The sequence below is a fragment of the Anabrus simplex genome, chromosome 12, assembly GCF_040414725.1.
Source record: "Anabrus simplex isolate iqAnaSimp1 chromosome 12, ASM4041472v1, whole genome shotgun sequence".
Lineage (NCBI taxonomy): Eukaryota > Metazoa > Arthropoda > Insecta > Orthoptera > Tettigoniidae > Anabrus > Anabrus simplex.
The window spans coordinates 58,623,952-58,642,773 of record NC_090276.1 but is presented as its reverse complement, the minus strand read 5'-3'; the positions used below and the strand labels follow the sequence as shown (position 1 = coordinate 58,642,773).

The 18,822-nt window shown below is 39.1% G+C and overlaps 1 protein-coding gene across 5 annotated transcripts in view; it reads right to left on the bottom strand.

The window, feature by feature from the left end:
• Nucleotides 1-18,822, bottom strand: part of Hex-A (Hexokinase A) — a 433,593-nt gene that overhangs the window by 12,705 nt on the left and 402,066 nt on the right. For 4 of the 5 annotated variants that reach the window (XM_067156505.2, XM_067156502.2, XM_067156507.2 and 1 more), the window contains exons 3-6: nucleotides 14,859-14,998; nucleotides 12,483-12,698; nucleotides 6,796-6,895; nucleotides 858-1,047 (exon numbers count right to left, since the gene is read on the bottom strand). In XM_067156505.2, coding sequence (XP_067012606.2) covers nucleotides 858-1,047; nucleotides 6,796-6,895; nucleotides 12,483-12,698; nucleotides 14,859-14,998 — 646 coding nt within the window. Of the gene's footprint in view, nucleotides 1-857; nucleotides 1,048-6,795; nucleotides 6,896-7,060; nucleotides 7,161-12,482; nucleotides 12,699-14,858; nucleotides 14,999-18,822 lie in introns of all 5 variants that reach the window. The other variant, XM_067156503.2, reaches the window with a different exon arrangement.

Sequence of the window (18,822 nt, the reverse complement as noted above, 5' to 3'; positions counted from 1 at the left end):
AGCCTGTCACATGTAAGTGGAAGCAATGCCAGGACTCAGCTAAGAGCCTCGTGGTCGCCAACCCTCGCTCATAAGTTAAGAGCCCCTGGGGAAAATTTCTACCACCTGAGGAAGCAAGTGATTATCTGGAAATAATCCAGTTCAGGAAGAATATTATTTGGATGATGAAGATGTCGCTTCCCTACATCTCCTAACAGCCAAAGAAATTCTGAAAGTGGTAGCATCAGTGCTGTGCAAGAAAAATGAGGGAAAACCATTACATTAAACAAGCCTTTTTAAGAAATTATCCATTTCCTAAGAATGCGATATGAGGCCCCACCAACGGTTACATCTAACATTTTCCACAACTTTTCCCATAGCTTCTGGCTTTTCCCCGAGCTTACTGGGCTGTAATCATGAATTATATTATAGAGATGACTTTGTTATATTCATTAATTTGGGGGGATGAAGTAGTCACCTAAGAAGACACTGCCATATCTCTTGATTCCTGCTAGAAACACTGTTTATTTGTTTCTAAAAGAAACATTTGCCACTATTTGTTTAACGTTTTAAACATGTGTGAGCAAAGAAAAAGGACTGATACACATTCCTCTCTGACTACTCTTGTAAGATTTTCTCTAGTTATTCCTATGTCACTTTGAGGTAATCCACTACGTGAATGGGACCTAAACCAAACTCCACGTCCCCCTGTTAAGTTTCATGTGGGTTTGGTGTACAAGCGGGACTTGTCTGCGGCAAGACTGGCGCTTCAAGCTGTAAACACCAGTCGAGTGAATCAAATGGGGGAGGAGAAGGGTTCTTTGTTCATTTCTAGAGAAAACTAACTTATGAAATAGAATAATTTGTCAGGAACTTACAGCTGCTTTCCCTTGTTGATGGAATATTCGTCAATTTCCCTGTCAAATTCAGTACGGATGAAGTCCAATCTGCCATTATCTCCAAATGCGCCCCACTCTGTGTTGATAATGACGTAGGGTTTGGAACGATCGCCATCGAACAATTCTGCATTTTCTATCCTCTCAACGTAACATGCATTACTGCCAGTACCTAAAGGGAGAGACATGCAGAAATAATTCACTAGATACATGTGTGAGCAAAGAAAAAGGACTGATCAGTTAATAGAATGACTAAGAAAGAAAATAGGTACAAAACAGTGAGTTCCTGAGATTAAGACAAAACTTCAAATCTAAAATAGCTCACTGTAAATGATCTGTTGGCAAGAGAGGCAGAATTTCCAAAAGTAAACCCAACAATCTAGATGAAGAAAGATCATATTAGATATTTTTTTTTATCATTATATTAACAGCAACACAACAGGGCAATTGCAGGCAAAATTAGTTTCAACAACCTGAAGTTTGTTTCATACTTGTAATTGTATCTGTCCACTGTTATTACTTTGTAGGTGTAGACAATACACAAAATTCATTTCCTTACAGTTTTTGCTCTGTATGCTAGAGTTGGGAATACCAGAACTTTTCAAGGGCAAGATGAAACTTTCTTTTACTGACCTGCTCTATATTTTCTTTTACAGCAACTACCTTTTTTAATGCTAAAAAGAGAAAAATGTTCCACCTTTTCAATACAATAACACTGTTGCACGAATCAATGTAGCAACATATTTAATTTATTAAGGGACTGGTTTCGACATCTGTCCATGTCATCATCAGCCTACACAAAAATGGCAAGAAGTTAACACAATTGTAGCACTTATGACACTTTTCTTGAATTAAAAATAGAAGTTCATGTAGAGGTTCTGGAGCACTCTTGCTGATCTTGAGGTTAAAAAAAATGATGCAGTATCATAAGTGCTACAATTGTGTTAACTTCTTGCCATTTTTGTGTAGGCTGATGATGACATGGACAGATGTCAAAACCGGTCCCTTAATAAATTAAATATGTTGCTACATTGATTCGTACAACAGTGTTATTGTATTGAAAAGGTGGAACATTTTTCTCTTTTTAGCATTGTAACTATTAGTTCAATACGGATCAGTGATGAAGTTTTTAACTTTAAATGCCTTTTTTAAGTCGTCTTTATAGAACACAACCTATCATGTAAGGTAAAAATGCACCCAAGTATGCTGCGACAGTATGAAACCAACCCCAATCTTTATTTACAACATTAAACACAGTGGATTAATTTGTGCATATTTCAGAAGTATGCTAGAGAAGAATGTGTATTACTGGTACATGCAAGATAGCTTCACACACAACATACCCACACACACTACTCATGCAAGATCAGTAAAAAGCTGAAATGATAAATGAAGAGTATAAATATTGCCAAAACTTGTCAATGTATACAGATTAGATAAAAGGGGGAAGAGAAGAAGCTAAAAATTACTTTTACGATCAAGGGGATGGTCATTTTGGTTTTCACAGCAATACGGTAAAACGGTGGCATATAAATTTGTAAACTCACCATTTCAGTTGAAGATAAAAGGTTGATGATGATGATGATGATGATGATGATGATGATTATTGTTGTTTAAAGGGGCCTAACATCTTGGTCATCAGCCCCTAATGGTGCAAAACGAGACAAAATACGATGACAATTTAAAAGTCCAAAATTCATCGACTGACTAGAATTTAAAACGTGATAATGAAGAATGAAAGGATAAAAAATTAAAATTTAAAAAATTCCAAAAATCGATCCAATGGCTATTCAAAAAGATGATGATGAACAATGATTATAAACTTACAACAATCAGTGGATCCGATCCGCAATGCCCCACCTTCCCAGAAACTATATTGAAAAATTTGTATTATTGACCAAGGAACTGCTTACAAAGCATAATTTTGAATCGATGATTCTTGTTGTCCAAAGGGGTCCAAAATCCAGGTCAATGGCTCCTCATAATGGTACTTATCGCTAGTGAAGTAGAAAGATAGTATTTCTTGAGTTATGGTACTAATCAAGAATAGCGTAGACTCGCGGTGTTCCAAATGTTATGATACTACTCACAAGCATTGTACGTCGCAGACCTATGGTGTTTCTCACATAATGGCGCCACTGGTAGGCAACACAAACCCATGGTGTTCCTCACCTAGGTGTATTAATCACAGGCAACGCAGACCCACAGTGTCGCTTATATAGTGGTACTAATGACAGGTAACACCCAAACCCGCGGTGTATCTCACAATGGTACTAATCACAGGCGATTTAAGCCCATGGTGTTCCGCATATAGTGCTACTACTCGCAAGTAAAGACAAGACATGGTTTTCCCCATGTGATGGTCTAATACCAAGTAGTTTCATGGTTCTAATTCAATCCTTCCTTGGTTGTCTCTCTTAGTCACCTATTACAACAGGCTGGGGATACCGTGGGTTTATTATTCAGTTGTGTCCCCCACCCACAGGGGGTCAAGATAAAAGGGGAAAAGGCAAAGGTGAAAATTATCATTTATTAATTCAAATGGACACAGAGTGGGTTAGCGGGGACTCTCTTTGGTTTTCACAGCGTAACGGGAAAATGACAGCACAAAAATTTGTGAAATTCTGTATTTAAACAACAGATAGGGAATCTGCCACCTCTGGGCAGCTGCCCTAAATACAGATCAGTGGTAACTGATGATAACTTTCTTCTAATAAGATAGTGTATGTATTAAAAGAGTAAACATTACAAGTCGCACCCACAATAATAACCATTGTAGACGATGCCACAAGAAGATTGAGACTCTTCACTTGTTTTGCGATCCCGGCCGCATGGTGAAACACTTTGTAACTACAGACACCACAAAATCAGTGTTACAGAAAAGTGCATTTAACACGTATGAAGAAGTCCATGCTTTAGCAGGCGACAGTAGCATCCACTGCAACAACAAGATTGCCTTCAATCCCAGAACCAAGAAAGTGTATACAGTAGATCCGACCCTCTGGTTCGAGTCGCATCAATGTCAGCCCGAAGAGGTTGACAGAGAGAAGAAAATATATCTATGACCGGCCATCCCTTATTATAAAAGCCCTTACGGTCATGAGGATATTGAGGTCAGAAAACTCTTAGTTGGTGCAAGGGGAACTAACACCAAATATTTTGTTTGTGGGCTGCGTGAAGAACTGAGCTCCTTAAAAAATCCTGCTTTTTAATATTAATGAATATTTTCATCAACCTGCAAGAAACAAGGCTAATATTGGTCTGCCTGTCAATAGAATTGATTATCCAATTAATATTACTACTTACTTGATTCATAATACCTATCCAGCCCACTTGACACACAGATCGCACGAATTTAAAATTTTGAAAATGTAATTTTGTACTGCTTGGAACAGTGTGTCTCTTTTTTTGTTAATTTATTTACTTTTATGTACTTTTTCTAAAAGTAATCTCTTTTCATTGTAGTAAAAGAAGATCTGTTTTGGGGCTGGCATAAAGTATATGATCTTTTCGTTTCACCTCATCGGTTCTTGAACAAGAAGAAAGGAACCACGTGTCAAATATAAACATAGGCATTTGTTAATTGCTTTTTAGATATCAAATTTTGAAAAATTCAACAAGAGTTTCAGATAATAGCATTCAAAAAAATTCAAAAATTGGATTTTAATATTGAAGAATTGTTCTCAAGAAAGAAAATTTAAGATATGTTTTAGACAACGACATGAAACAGAATGGTTGAGATTTTAATATGTTTTTCAATGTAGATATTTTAATAAGTCACATTCATTAAAGGTTTTACATGTTAAAAATGTAAGTATCTCCCTAAGGATTTTGACATGCTATTATCTCTGAAGAAGAGAACAGATCTATTTCTCGATGCATGTACCATCGTAGTATGAATTAAATAAGTAGTAAGATCAATTGTATTGACAGACAGACCATTATTAGCCCTGTTTCTTAAATGCTGTTGAAAATTAATAGTCAATATGGATCTCATGGGAACCAAAAATGGTCAAGATTATTAATACCGAAATATAATTTGCGGTTAGCAGTCGAGGCCTTCATGGCTGGCGTTACAAATCCTGTCTGTATTTTCTGGGCTCATGCGCCGTGATCCAGGGGCATGAGATTGTCCCGATGTTTCACCAAAGACTGCATTCAGAATTATAAAGAGTTCTGACTGACTTTGATGGACTTCAGTAACAGCACTTGGGAGCGCAGCCTCCATGGTTCCCACACTGCAACACCGGAAGGAAACAGAAGTCCTACTGTGCTACCTTTCCAAAACATTCAGTATGGTTACAGTTAGAATTACTGAAGAAATGGGCCTCAGTATGAGGCACCGCTTAAGTGGAGATAGGGTGCTAGGAAATTCTGGTTACTCTAGCTTTAGACTGTGGTAATCTTTCACGAAGAGTCAAGTGTACAAATAAGGATATGATTTATATGGCCTCGGTAATATGGAATGACATGACATAACATCTCAAACCAATTCCTGCACAGAATGAATATATGCAACAGATAAAAACCACATGCTAAATGCGAGTGACAAGTGAGAAAAAGTTAACAATATTTACACTTGGCAACTGAAAGAATACACAAAGAAAACAAAGAATAATTAGAACAGAAAAAAAGGATGTGCAGCAAAGAACAGCAGAATAGGAAATAAACTACTACCACCACCATCACCTGGAAAGGAAATTTATGAACTTCATGGAAGTGAAACCATACAAGTGTACTTAGACAAAACTTGAATTTGTAGTAATACACCCATATTCTTTTTGTACCTAATTTAATTTATATCCATTATGCAGTTGAAACTGGTCTATACGAAACCTACTTGTACGTAGTTTTGAATTAAACGTAGGTTGTTACAAGTATAAGCGAAACAGTATTGCATTAAGCACGTTTTCCTAAGTTAAATGTAACTGATTTAATTGAATTTTCGTTTATGCGTAACATATTTTGTATGCATTGTTATTTTATTCTTGCCCTCAGAATGCAGTATGTACATTATTGCACAACAAAATGGAACTAGCCTAAAAAGAAGAGAGAAGCTATACTACAGCCTGCTGGAATACAAAGGGAGACAAATACTGCAAGGTGACATTTTACTACAATAGGCTACATAATTCATGCTATGTAATATAGGAATAAAAGTTTATTCATTTTCACACCAATACAGGCAGTTCATTAGCGAGTGTTCTCCAGTCATGAGCGACAAAACAAAAATGTATATCTAGAAGAAAAAGCGAGATTTATTCAAGAATTGGACGATAATCCCCAAAAATAAAAAGCAGGTGTTGTGACTGGTCTTGTTTTATTACGCATTTACTTTTCTGTCTATTTATAGTGTTTCATAAAAAATTCTGAATTGAGAACTGTTTAAAGGAATTTTCCAGTGAAAAGAGGAAAGGTCCATTACGTTATTACATTTAAAATTAAAGTATGATTTTTGTAAGATTTTACTAATAAGAATTTTTATTTAAACATATTTTTAATCATAAGCAGAGTATCTTTTCATGAATAAAAATTCTCTCATTAGCTAAACGGCTGAATCATGAGTCACGATGCCTCAGCCATGAGGCAAAATGAATAAGGAAATAAATTCTCCAAAGCAGTGATTAAAAACTAACACACAGTGGTGGTTATTTCACATTTAAAAAATATGCATTAATTATTATTTCTATACAATCTCCCCTGGTCAACCTCAATGGTTTGCAAGTTATTAATCCTTCCATATAAGTAATTACAATGCGATTTCTTATCTCGGCGATACACATTTGTCATTGTACAGTTTCACTCTGAAGATAAGTAACAGAAGCAGTGAGCTAGTAAGAGAAGAAAGGTTACAAATGAAGAGGCAAATACAAGAACGAAGGCCACACGTAGCAATTAGGGGAGCTATTCGCTAACATACCGACGATGAGGCCAATTCTACAGTTGTGATTCTTCCAAGCACACGACATGAGTGTTCCTGTCGTGTCGTTGAGGATTCCACAGACATCGATCGCCACATCCTAGAATATAACAGAGCACATCATGATGTAGTAGAAACAGAACACAGAAAGACAGTTGTGTGTATCGTCATCCTTCAGCTGGGTTGATCTGAAAGGGAAAATTCTGTATTCTAGTTCAGTCATCCAGACCCCTCATTCACACAGTGGACCCAATTAGGAACTTACCAATGATCAGACCAACTCGGCAGTAAGACTGTTTATGAGCACAAGACATTAGAGTGCCAGTAGTGTCATTCAGCACTCCCATAACATCCAACTGCAGGTCCTGAAAAGACAGGGCCAGGCTGTTCTCACATTCACACACCAAACCCTCAGTCAAGAACATATTACTTACTTGTAAATACTAACTTTGACGAAGTGTACTAACTGACTAACTCTTGTAAGGTCAGCATGTGCAGAGAGATCAGTAGGAGACACTTAGAGGAACAGATATATATATATATATTTTTTAACATAACAAATATGTTCACACATGAGCTCTCCCTTCATCAATTCCAATACTAGTTTTATTTATTCTTTTCCCCTGAACAGCTGGTTTCTGTTGCCCGTAGCACTGCAGTCCCAAAATTTTTACAGGGTATATTCTAAGACAGGCAGTGGCGTATACTGAGGGCTACCACGGCTATCTGTGAAGTCCAAACCTCAGATGAGAAAGATGGAAATCTAACTCACATTATAATGTAAGCATCTGACACATTGTTCTATTTACAAAACTTGAAAGCGATGAGAAAAAAAGTCACTCGTATTTTTTAGTGCAAGGCATCGGAGACCGATATCACAGTCCAGGCTCTGTGTCCCTCTGCCCTCGCCTCACCTCGCGTGCCATGCTGATGAATATTCCATAACAGGTGCGTGAACCGAGGGGATAGGTGGGCAAGGCTTCGGTCCTTCAGATCGCCACTCGCCCTGCCACTGCTAAGGAAGGAGAGAGCTCACCGACTCAAAGTTCTCCAGAAGACTCGGAACAAACGCTTCGGCCCATGTAGTGCACGTGTTTGCTGTTGCATGAACAAGACATCTTACCGATTGTTTATAGTTGTTAAAATTATTTGTGTATTTCAGTAGTAGTACTGTTTACAGAACAATTATAGTTTGAAGTTACAGTGTATAACATGCTTGACTGTGTGGGGTTACTTTTGTAAAAAGGCTGAACTATATAAAACAGGTACTGGATAAACTATTCTTGCAAATGCAGATAAATTGCTGATAGTTTAAAATGGTAAGCCTACCCCACATCGTCCTCGGAATCAACCTCCTCGTGCTCTTAATTTCCCTGGCTTGGGGACTGGCTGTTCATGACATCTTCGCAATTCACTCCATCCTTATTACGTCACCACCAAGGCTTTCCAGAAGACACGTATTATTATTATTATTAATTATTATCATTATTATTATAAAATTAAAACGTAAATATTTACATCATTACCAATGGTTGTACCCATCACTCACTGGTTTATCATCTTCCTTGGCAGATTGGTGGTGGTGTCCGATCCATGATCACGAGTTCGATTCCAAACAACCATGTCTTCCTCATCGTATATACTTTCTGACCTCATACTTCTGACTTAATTATATAGATAACAGAGTGCTGTTTTGTTTTGTTTTTTTTTTGTTTTTTTTCCTATTTGTTTTACGTCTCACCGACACAGATAGGTCTTATGGCAACGATGGGATAGGAAAGGCCTAGGAATAGGAAGGAAGCAGCCGTGGCCTTAATTAAGGCACAGCCCCAGCCCCAACAGTTGCCTGGTGTGAAAATGGGAAACCATGGAAAACCATCTTCAGGGCTATCGACAGTGGGGTTCGAACCCACTATCTCCCGAATACTGGATACTGGCCGCACTTAAGCGACTGCAGCTATTAAGGTCGGTTGCTGGCATTTCACACTCGCCTACTTCTACATCCTTGTAGGAAGACACCAGGGTTGCTGTTAGAGGACTAATATAATTTTCTTTTTTATAGGTACATCTACTAAAATGAAATGCAATCTTTTAGGGTTAGTGTTCTCTTTTATTGCTTGGAATCAAAACCGTGATCATGGATCGGACACCATCATCGATCTACCGAGGGAGCTATTAAACCGGTGAATGACGTGTACAACTGCAGGTAATGTTGTAAAGTTCTACATTTTAATATGATGATAATAACAGTGCATCATAGTCTCTGGAAAGGCTTGGTGGCGACCCAATGAGGATGAAATAAATGGCAAAGGTGTCACATACACCCAATCCCCAAGTCATAGGAATTAGGAGTATGAGGGGGTTGATCCCAAGAATTGAACTGGGACCATCGGACCAAAGGCAAGCATTCTTTCCATGTAGCCACTGTAGCATTCTATCCACTGATCAGGCGCTGAGTACTGGTAGCGACAGAGGCCTAGCAGTAGCTTGTGAAACAGCCTTGAGAACACAGCAGGCTTCTCCAATGGCTCAAAACGCTTAGGACTTGACCTTCACTAAACCAATTATCGAAAAGGCAGGGGAGAGGGGTAGCCTAAGTATAATGGTACTTCACGTCTTGATCCCAGCATACACCACTGAAGACAGGGCATGACAAATCCCGGATGCAAAACTATCATGATGTTTAAAATTAGTCAGTTACAGCTAGTTACAACAAAAATCCCTCAGATTGGCATAAATCAGGCACAAAGAAGATATTCTATGACAAAGAAGAAATCCATATTTGAATGCACTAGTTTGAAAATCATAATTTGCTTACACAGTAGTTTTCTACTTAGAACTACTTCCAGCTACGATCTACGGTGCCTCTTTTCATTTGCAATCACACTTTTCACTGGAACAAACTCATGAATTGGTGTATGTTGCAGTACGGTGGTTTTGCAGCCACGTCTTCCAGGCTTAAATCTGCCAACTGGTGAAGTATCTGAATGTATGAACGTAAGGCTGGAGACCAAAAGCAACGAACAGTGGTGACAATGTCATTCATCAATCTGAACGATTACGAGCGTAGCTGGAGAGTTAAAACTCGCCGACAAAAAATACAAAGAAGCTTAAGTAGAAGGTATCTGCAAGAAATCAAAAGGCAAAGGGGGCATACGGCATATACCCATGTATACTCTCGACTACAGCCCTTGTTGCCCGACTGTCAGGGCAGTGGACATCATAATTGCCAAGATCTCCAGTCTCGCTGTAGGCTCCCCTGTGGGTGTGGGTGATAGAGTAACACGCATGGTATCCCCTGCCTGTCTTAAGAGGCGACGAATGGGGCCTCAGGGGCTCTTAACTTGGGAGCGTGGGCTGGCGACCATGGGACGCTTAGGTGAGTCCTGGCATTGCTTCCAGTTACTTGTGTCAGGCTCTTCACTTTCATCTATCTTATCCAACCTCCCTTGGTCAACTCTTGTTCTTTTCTGACTCCAACAGTATGGAGGATTCTTTCATTTCCACGCCCTTTATGGTTCTTGTCTTCCTTTGACCGATGCCTTCATTTTCCAAAGTGTCAGTACCTTTCCAGTTTTTCCTCTCTGATTAGTGTTTTATAGAGTTGTTCTTCCTCTTAAAACAATAATCACCAGCACCACTACTCTTGCTGTAGGAAATGTGCGATAAGGAGAAAGCCAGATAAATGTTTTTCTTTTTTTACAAAAAATCAGTACTGCCTTTGTTGCTTAACTCAGTCATGTACAAAAGTATAGGAACATGAGGAGTAATACATAATGGGATTAGAGTGACAAGTGACAGCAACAGAAACATCAATCCCTGTTCTGCATAGAGATCCTTTTAGAAGTCAGGGCTGAAAAAAAAAGAGGATGAAAAAGAAGTGGACTTGATGAAAAGAGAGCGTATCTATTTGAAGATAGCAGGGTTTGAAGGAGTGAAGGTTGTCCGAGTCCTGTGTTTTCACGATTATTCACTCCCCTCTACTGCTCTCTCTTCCGATGCTGAATTGTCATTGTGTTCTGTAGTTGACATGATCTGTCAGTATTGTTCGTCTCTTCCCATTTCTTATAGTGAAATATGTTCTTTTTTTTTACAGTCTGCTTTACGTCGCACCGACACAGATGGGTCTCATGGCGACGATGGGATAAGAAAGGCCTAGGAGTGGCAAGGAAGTGGCCGTGGCCTTAATTGAGGTACAGCCTCAGCGTTTGCCTGGTGTAAAAATGGGAAACTACAGAAAACCATCTTCAGGGCTGCTGACAGTGGGGTTCGAACCCGCTGTCTCACGGATGCAAGCTCACAGCTGTGCGCCCCTAACTGCACGGCCAACTCGCCCGGTGAAATATGTTGTTCTAGTTTGCAATTTTCATTTTAAAAGTTCCTTGTTACTCTTTAATGAAAATGAATGCACATGCATTTTCTCTTTGAAAAATGAATATGTAGAACAATAAATCACCCTTATCCTGCTTTATTTAAATATCTCTACCAAGACTGCACAACATTAGTCCACTTACAATTCCTTGTTAAACTGTATTTTTTTTTTTTTTTTTTTAAAGACTTGTTCTGGAATTGGTACTAAAAACATGAACTAAACCATTGAAGTTAAGGTGAATGGGGCATGATTAGCCCAGTGGGACAGCTGCTAGCTCTTTATCCATAAGGCTGAGGTTCAAGTCACTGTTGATCCCAGGTTGAGACTTTCATCTCAGAAATCATATGGTGTCAGGAAAGGGCATCCGGTCTTAAAACCCCTGCTGAAAACTAAAATGAGCTTGGATGGCTTCAGAGACACCAGAAATATCTGGGATAAGCTGAGTTCATCCGACTCATTGGCTCAATTGTCTGTATACTGGCCTTCAGTTCAGTGGGTCCCAGGTTCAATTCCCAGCATGTTGCAGATTTTATGTATGTGTAGTTTATTCCTTTGGCTTGGGAACTGGGTGTTTTTGTTTGTCCCAGTATATTTCTCTTCATTTGCAAACAGAACACCACACTACTAACAACCACACAAACATGCAGTAGTGAATATGTCCCTCTCCATACAACTGGCATCCGAAAGGGCATAGGGCCATAAAACTGGACAAAATACATGTCATGAGCTGACCGTAATACATTGGGAAGAAGAAGATGATAATAATAATAATAATAATAATAATAATAATAATAATAATAATAATAATAATAATAATAATAATAATAATAATAATAATAATAATAATAATAAACTCACAAAGAATGAGGGAAATTTGGGCTCTAAAGAAGGCCAGGTTCAATGTCAAATGCAACAAGACTTAACGTGGTCCTTGATGGCCCCAGCGAATTATATATATAAATGATAAAAATAAGAACATGAATAAGAAGAAGGATGAGAAAAAGAAGTAGAAGAAGAAGAAGACAAGAATGAAAAGGAGGAAAAAAGAAGTAGAAAAAGATAATGAAGAAGGAGAAAAGAAGATAAGAAGAACAAGAAGAAAAGAGGAAAATAGGAAGAAAAGAAGAAAAAGGAAAAAGAGGATAATAATAAGACCGAAGAAGAAGAATAAGAATAACAAACTTATGAGGAAAGAATAACCATCTACACCAGATAAATCATGTCACTGACACTTAGAATCAGGAGGAGAAGATAAGGAGGATGGCAATAACAAAACTAATTTCCCAGAATTTCAAACTTCTTATTTAAAACTTACATTTCTCCGAGCAATGGCATCCTTTAGCATCTGGACGACATCTTCACCAACCACTCCACTGCAATTGAAACCCTTCGTCCAACGCTCCAGTAGTCCCTTCGTCAAACCCTTCTGAGTCAGAGGAAAGCTGAAGGTGAAACCTAATGGCAGACGTTCTGTGCCCACACCTTGGTCCTTCATGAAGTTGGCCAGACACTCGGCAATGTGGTCAAAAAGCTGCAAAATAAAATGTAATCCATTACAGCGTATGTTCCTCAAACCACACCAAGAATAAAGTACAGGTAACAATATCTTGGAAAGTCATATCAAAAGATAAGAACATGACAGATCAACAATAGAACAGAACTTCAGACAGTGTTATCTTTAAAGAAATTTGTTCTCTTCTCACCATCTTCTCAGCCCCAATGAGCTGTTTCCTGCTTTCCAGCTTCATCAGGCCTTCAACACTCAATGACAGGCCATCTTGACCTCTTAGATATATATTTTTGAATTGCTTCCTCCTCTGATACTAACCTATCACTGTGTTTATCCTATTATATTTTCCGTCTTTATATATGTGATGTGTAATTTGTCACTTTCATATCTCAAAATGTATATTTTGCAGTTTTTGTACTGTAATGTTCATTATTTTTTTGAAGATTTAATATGAAGATCATCATCATCATCATCATCATTTCCTTTTGTCCAGCTGTAGCCGGGTAGGGGCAAATATGGTTCCTCTCCACTTTCTTCGGTCCTTCCATCATTTCTCCTTCAACACTGTGTCCCAGTCCAGGTTTATTTCTATAATACTGCATTGGACTGTGTCCTTCCATCTCAATCGTGGTTGTCCACGGCCTCTCCTTCCTTGCATTTGCATTTCCATCACTTTTTTTGGCATTCTTTCGTCACTCATTCGCTTTATGTGCCCAAACCATCTTAATCGGTTCCTCTCTATTTTATTATTCATTTTTACCACTCCAATTTCTTCCCGGATTTTCTCATTCTGTATCATACTCCTCAAGAACTTCATTTCGGCTGCCTGTATTCGACTCTCATCCTTCTTTGTCATTGTCCAAGTTTCTTCTCCGTAAGTTGTTATGGGTACGTAATACATCTTGTACATAGTATCCTTTGCTTCCGTTGGCACATCTTTGTCCCATAACATGTTTCTTACACTATGATAGAAACAACTTCCAGCTTGAATCCTCTTATTAATCTCAGCATCCAGTCGAGCATTCTCCATTAATTCACTCCCAGGTATTTGAACGTTTCCACTACTTCCAGGGGCTTGTCTGCAAGTCTAATCTGACCTTTCCCTTCTTTCTCCCCTCTAGTCATAACGCGAGTTTTACTCTTTTCTACACTTATTTTCAATCCACATTCTTTGATCTTCCCATTCACCACGTTTTTGAACTGTGGCATGCAGTGCCGGATTAAGGTGTTTGGGGGCCCTGGGCTATTTAAAAATGTGTGGCCCAGTCTTCGTAACATCACGCAAGACTAGCATACTGAAGTCGTTTTAGAACTACTTCCATTTAAATTTATGAATAGGAAAGTGTTGAAATAGACTACTATTTTTCTCTATTTTTCATGTTAATATTTCATAATGCAAAACATATTTTACATTTGTCTCATTATCACTATCAAATCGACATACAAACAGAACTTACGTTTTCTGGCACCACTGGGACGTTTTCTATCCATTTTACAAGAACATTACAGTTGTAACTTACGAATGGTTCAATAATCAGAGATGAACTGGAAGTTCTCTTCCCGATACAAAGATATAGTATAGCATGCGCATTCCACCGTGATTCCCCTGTCCCCCCCTGCTCACTTCCTAGACCTCTTCCCCCCTTCCCCCTCTGCCCGTACTCGCAAGCTGCCAGATTTAAATTTTCGTTAACAATAACCTTTACAATTATTGCAGTGCGTAAGTAGCGAGGATTCGTGTCTCCGGACAGTAACTGATTCTAGCAGTGATGAAATATTAACGCCGACAGCTGATAAGAAAGAAGGAAGAGTGTGTGTTCGATATTTTGCGAGCGTAAATATTCATATACATCCACGAAGGTGGAGCAGCAGGCCTTTTACCACAATTTTAGGTTCGGCCAAGGGCCGGGGCCCCTTGGCACGCGGGGCTGCAGCCCCTTTAGCCCCCCCATTAATCCGGCCCTGGTGGCACGTAACAAGTCCTTTTCTGCGACTGTCGCACAAGAAGGTAACTGTTTACTGGATGACATCAGAGGAATTTCAACCACAGTGTCATTTACAAGAGCGTTAAGATTTAAACTATTTTATGTTTTGTTTTCACTGATAACTCTAAATACACTAGCAGTAGCCTATACTTTATTTACAAATGAACTTTGTTTGGAACAGAAATGTTATCCTTACCTGCACCCCAGTGCCCAGCATGATGCTCTGTGGGATAGCATAGATCTTAGACTGCATATCAAAGTGATTCTCGCTTAAAGAGATGAGAAGAACTCTGAAGTTTGTGCCACCCAGATCCAGTGCAAGGAACTTACCACGCTCTGAAATTAAACATTATTGGTTTAAACAAATTCTGCCATTTTTTCACAATCATAAAATATAGCTTGAAAAAAACTTATCTTGAATGAGGAGAATAACAAATTTATATTTATAACTTTCAAAAAATTATTGTTTGAAGCTTTGATGTACAAATCTAATTCACACAACCAACTGATTGAAAGTGTAGTGAATACTACCACCAACTACTCTGGATAACACACACCAAGGTTCAAAAACATCAAGTATTGTTTTGTATTGATCATTTTATCATAGATTTGAATTAAGAGGAGTTAAATATTCTGCCACATGCGAGTTAGTTTACTGCTTATGAACTTCCTGATGAAAGCCAATATATACATTTCTATTACCGTATATTTTTTGGAGTACCGTACCAGTGCAATCCAGCATAAAATATATGATTGCACACAGTACCTATGGTACTTCAGATTTCTGGACCGTATCCATTCTTTTTCTACCAACTTACAGTATCAGAACATTACTGAGGCTAATGCCAGCTATTATTTATATAACAAACTGGGCTTATCATTAAGTCATCTCTTTTTTTGTGTATGTAACATCTGAAGCCCTCTCTTTTTTTCAGTTATAAATGATCATGGTAAGGTACAGAATAAGAAATTATGGCTTCAGTTTATAAAAAGATGATTACAAATGTAACTATACATTATTATGCAAAAACTGTGATATCAAAGAAAGCAACATCATTTCATTCCTCATCTGAAGCTACCTAGATGTTTGAAGACTACACTCTGGCTATAACGGTGGTAATGGCTATGTTCTCTGTGGCACCACACCGAACTAAGAGGTCTTATCATGGAAGGTCGTCACTGGCATTGCCTTTTCAATTTCCGTCCCGGTCTGAAAGTGTGTTAGATCAAGGGCCCGTGTTTTTCAGGATACTAACCTAATATATATATATCGGTATATATTCAAGTGAAAACAACAATATTCACGAAAATGCGCACGTATGAAATGTACAAAGTAAAATTTACCAACACTTAACTCATTTAAATTAAAACATCTGATGTAAGGAAACTTTTAGCGAATTTGCATGAATGTGGGGATCCACAAGCAATCTGTAAGCGCTGAAATAATGATTAGAAGAAAATGAACTCTTGATGCTGTCACAGAATTTCCCCCCTCCCCCCCCCCCAAGGTAAGTGGTGACTGCAATGACACGCCGCATAGTTGATAAATATTATCTCCGAAGATATAATGTCATGTTCTTTCTGCTGCCTTATCTTTCTATTTAAGCAGTTAAGAAGACTGATAAATCTGGTACAATCCGGTTAAATGTTGAGGAGACAAAATTCTTGCTTATTAGAGTGTAGGACCAGATACAGCCTTCTGAAGCACGCGCTCCAGCAACGTGCGCGCGAAGTCAGTTGAACCGTGTCGTCAAGGTTATCGGTAACCCCAACCTACTGTATTTGCCCCAACCTGCCGTGGGACGACCCGACCTAAGCCACGGGCATGGGGCTAGCCATGGGGATAGCCATTATCAATATGGCATACAGTATTAATAAAAAATCTCCTAAAAATCAGCGACGCGATAAAGTAATTAAAACTATCAGCTCCTGTGCCCGCTGCAATAATAATAATAATAATAATAATAATAATAATAATAATAATAATAAATTGCACTTGTCCTCCTGTAAAAATACTTGGAAGTTCGCCACTTAATTTCCCGTACCCTTCCGCCACACCCTGGATTCACGCCCTAGATCCCTTACATATGGTGCACGCTGAAAAGTAATGAAAGTTAAGTTTTATGTCCCACTAACTACTTTCAACCCCCTGCGGGTGGAGGCGGTAGAATACACCCATGGTATCCCCTGTCTGTCGTAAGAGGCGACTAAAAGAGGCCCCAGGGGCTCGGAACTTAGGAGTGTGGGTCGGCGACCAAGGGGCCTTTAGATGAGTCCTGGCATTGCTTGCACTTGTGCTAGGCTCCTCACTTTCATCCGTCCTATCCGACCTCCCTTAGCCACCTCTTGTTCATTTCCGACCTTGACAGTATTAGCTATTTTGCTTTATTTCGCACCCACACAGATAGGTCTTATGGCGAAGATACGATAGGAAAGGCCTAGGAATGGGAAGGAAGCGGCTTTGACCTTAATTAAGGTACAGCCCCAGCATTTGGCTGGTGTGGAAATGGGAAACCACGGAAAACCATCTTCAGGGCTGCCGATAGTGGGATTCGAACCCGTTATCTCCCGGATGCAAGCTTACAGCTGTGAAAGTATTAGGTCGCGAGACCTATGGAGTCTCATTTTCACGCCTTTCGTAGCCCTTGTCTTTCTTTGGCCAATACGTTTATTTTTCGAAGTGTCGGATCCCTTCCATTTCTTCCCCTCTGGTTAGTGTTAATAGAGAATGGTGCCTAGTTGTACCTTCTCTTAAAACAATAATCACTACCAACACTACAACTTTTTGGAGACGCCGAGGTGGCGGTTTTGTCCAGTGGGAGTTCGTTTTCGTGTCGGTAAACCTACCAACACAGGGCTGACATATTTGATTGGGCACCTTCAAATACTACCGGACTGAGCTAGGAGCGAACCTGCTAAACTGGGTTCTGAAAGAATCTATTTTTCGGTCAGATGACCCACCTCAGAATGTTCCCGAAATGAGAGAGAGAGAGAGAGAGAGAGAGAGAGAGAGAGAGAGAGAGCGCGCGCGTGTGTCTAATTCTTGCGGCGACCTGTGTTCATTATGTTCTACAATCTACAGAACCGTTATGAACAACAACCTGAGATGTGACGGTGCACATTTTGAAAACATGCTGTATCCACCCAGTTACACACATGCTCGTCGTCACCTTAAATGTTATACAGTAATTACGTATCTTTATGGTCAGACATGTCTGTAATTTCAGTACTGTTTGTTTTACCCCATACTGTAAAAAAAAAAACGCCGCAGGGTACCGTATTACGAATGATGTTTGGCAAGACACTTGAGATTACAAGAGGAAATTATTACACAAGACAGAACCAATAATATCGTAATTTAAAAAGAGACTAATGATGACCGAGTAAGATGATCTTGAATTTCATAACGCCAAAGGGGACATGGTTGGAATAGTTCGAAGAATGTGAGATCGAAATAAAATCAATGACAAAAAAATCATTTACACGGATGACCAAAAACTATTCGAGTTTAAAGTGGAACTAGAGCTCAGAAGCCTAAGGGAGCCCCTGCCAGAGGAAAGAGAGAGATAGAAAATACTGATCGATAGACTTCAGAGATATTGGTAGGATGTCAAAACCACCAGACGAACGAGATGTAGACATTGAACCTTCTTTCATTAACAATAATACACAAAACTTCCTTGCTTCCTTGTAGGAGTATGACTGTTTGTGCTAGCATTCCCACACGCCCCGAAATCCGGTGGATCCTAGGGGGGGGGGGGGGGGGGTGAGGAGGGAGGTTAATTTTGAAAAGAAAAAAGTGGCCAGTGATATGACTTTTAAAGGTTTTTTTGTTCTTGGCACAATTATAATAACTGACTTTTCTTCGCGAGTACCAACGTCTCCATGTTTTTACTCAGAGTAGCCGTGTTCAAGAAAATATCACGACAACTGCCACTTGAAAACTCCATACGTCTTGAATTTGGTATCTAGTCATATTCAACGTAATTAGATTAATTCCTCTTCCTCATTCTTGCTTAGATTTGTACAGTTCGACAGATTGTTCTGCTCCAGTTATAGCAATGGTAACAACATGAGTTGCATTGCATTGAGAGAAGTATTTTCCGCACGACAGACGATGTAGCTAATAAAATAATGCCTTGAGTACTGCTCGGTATTAT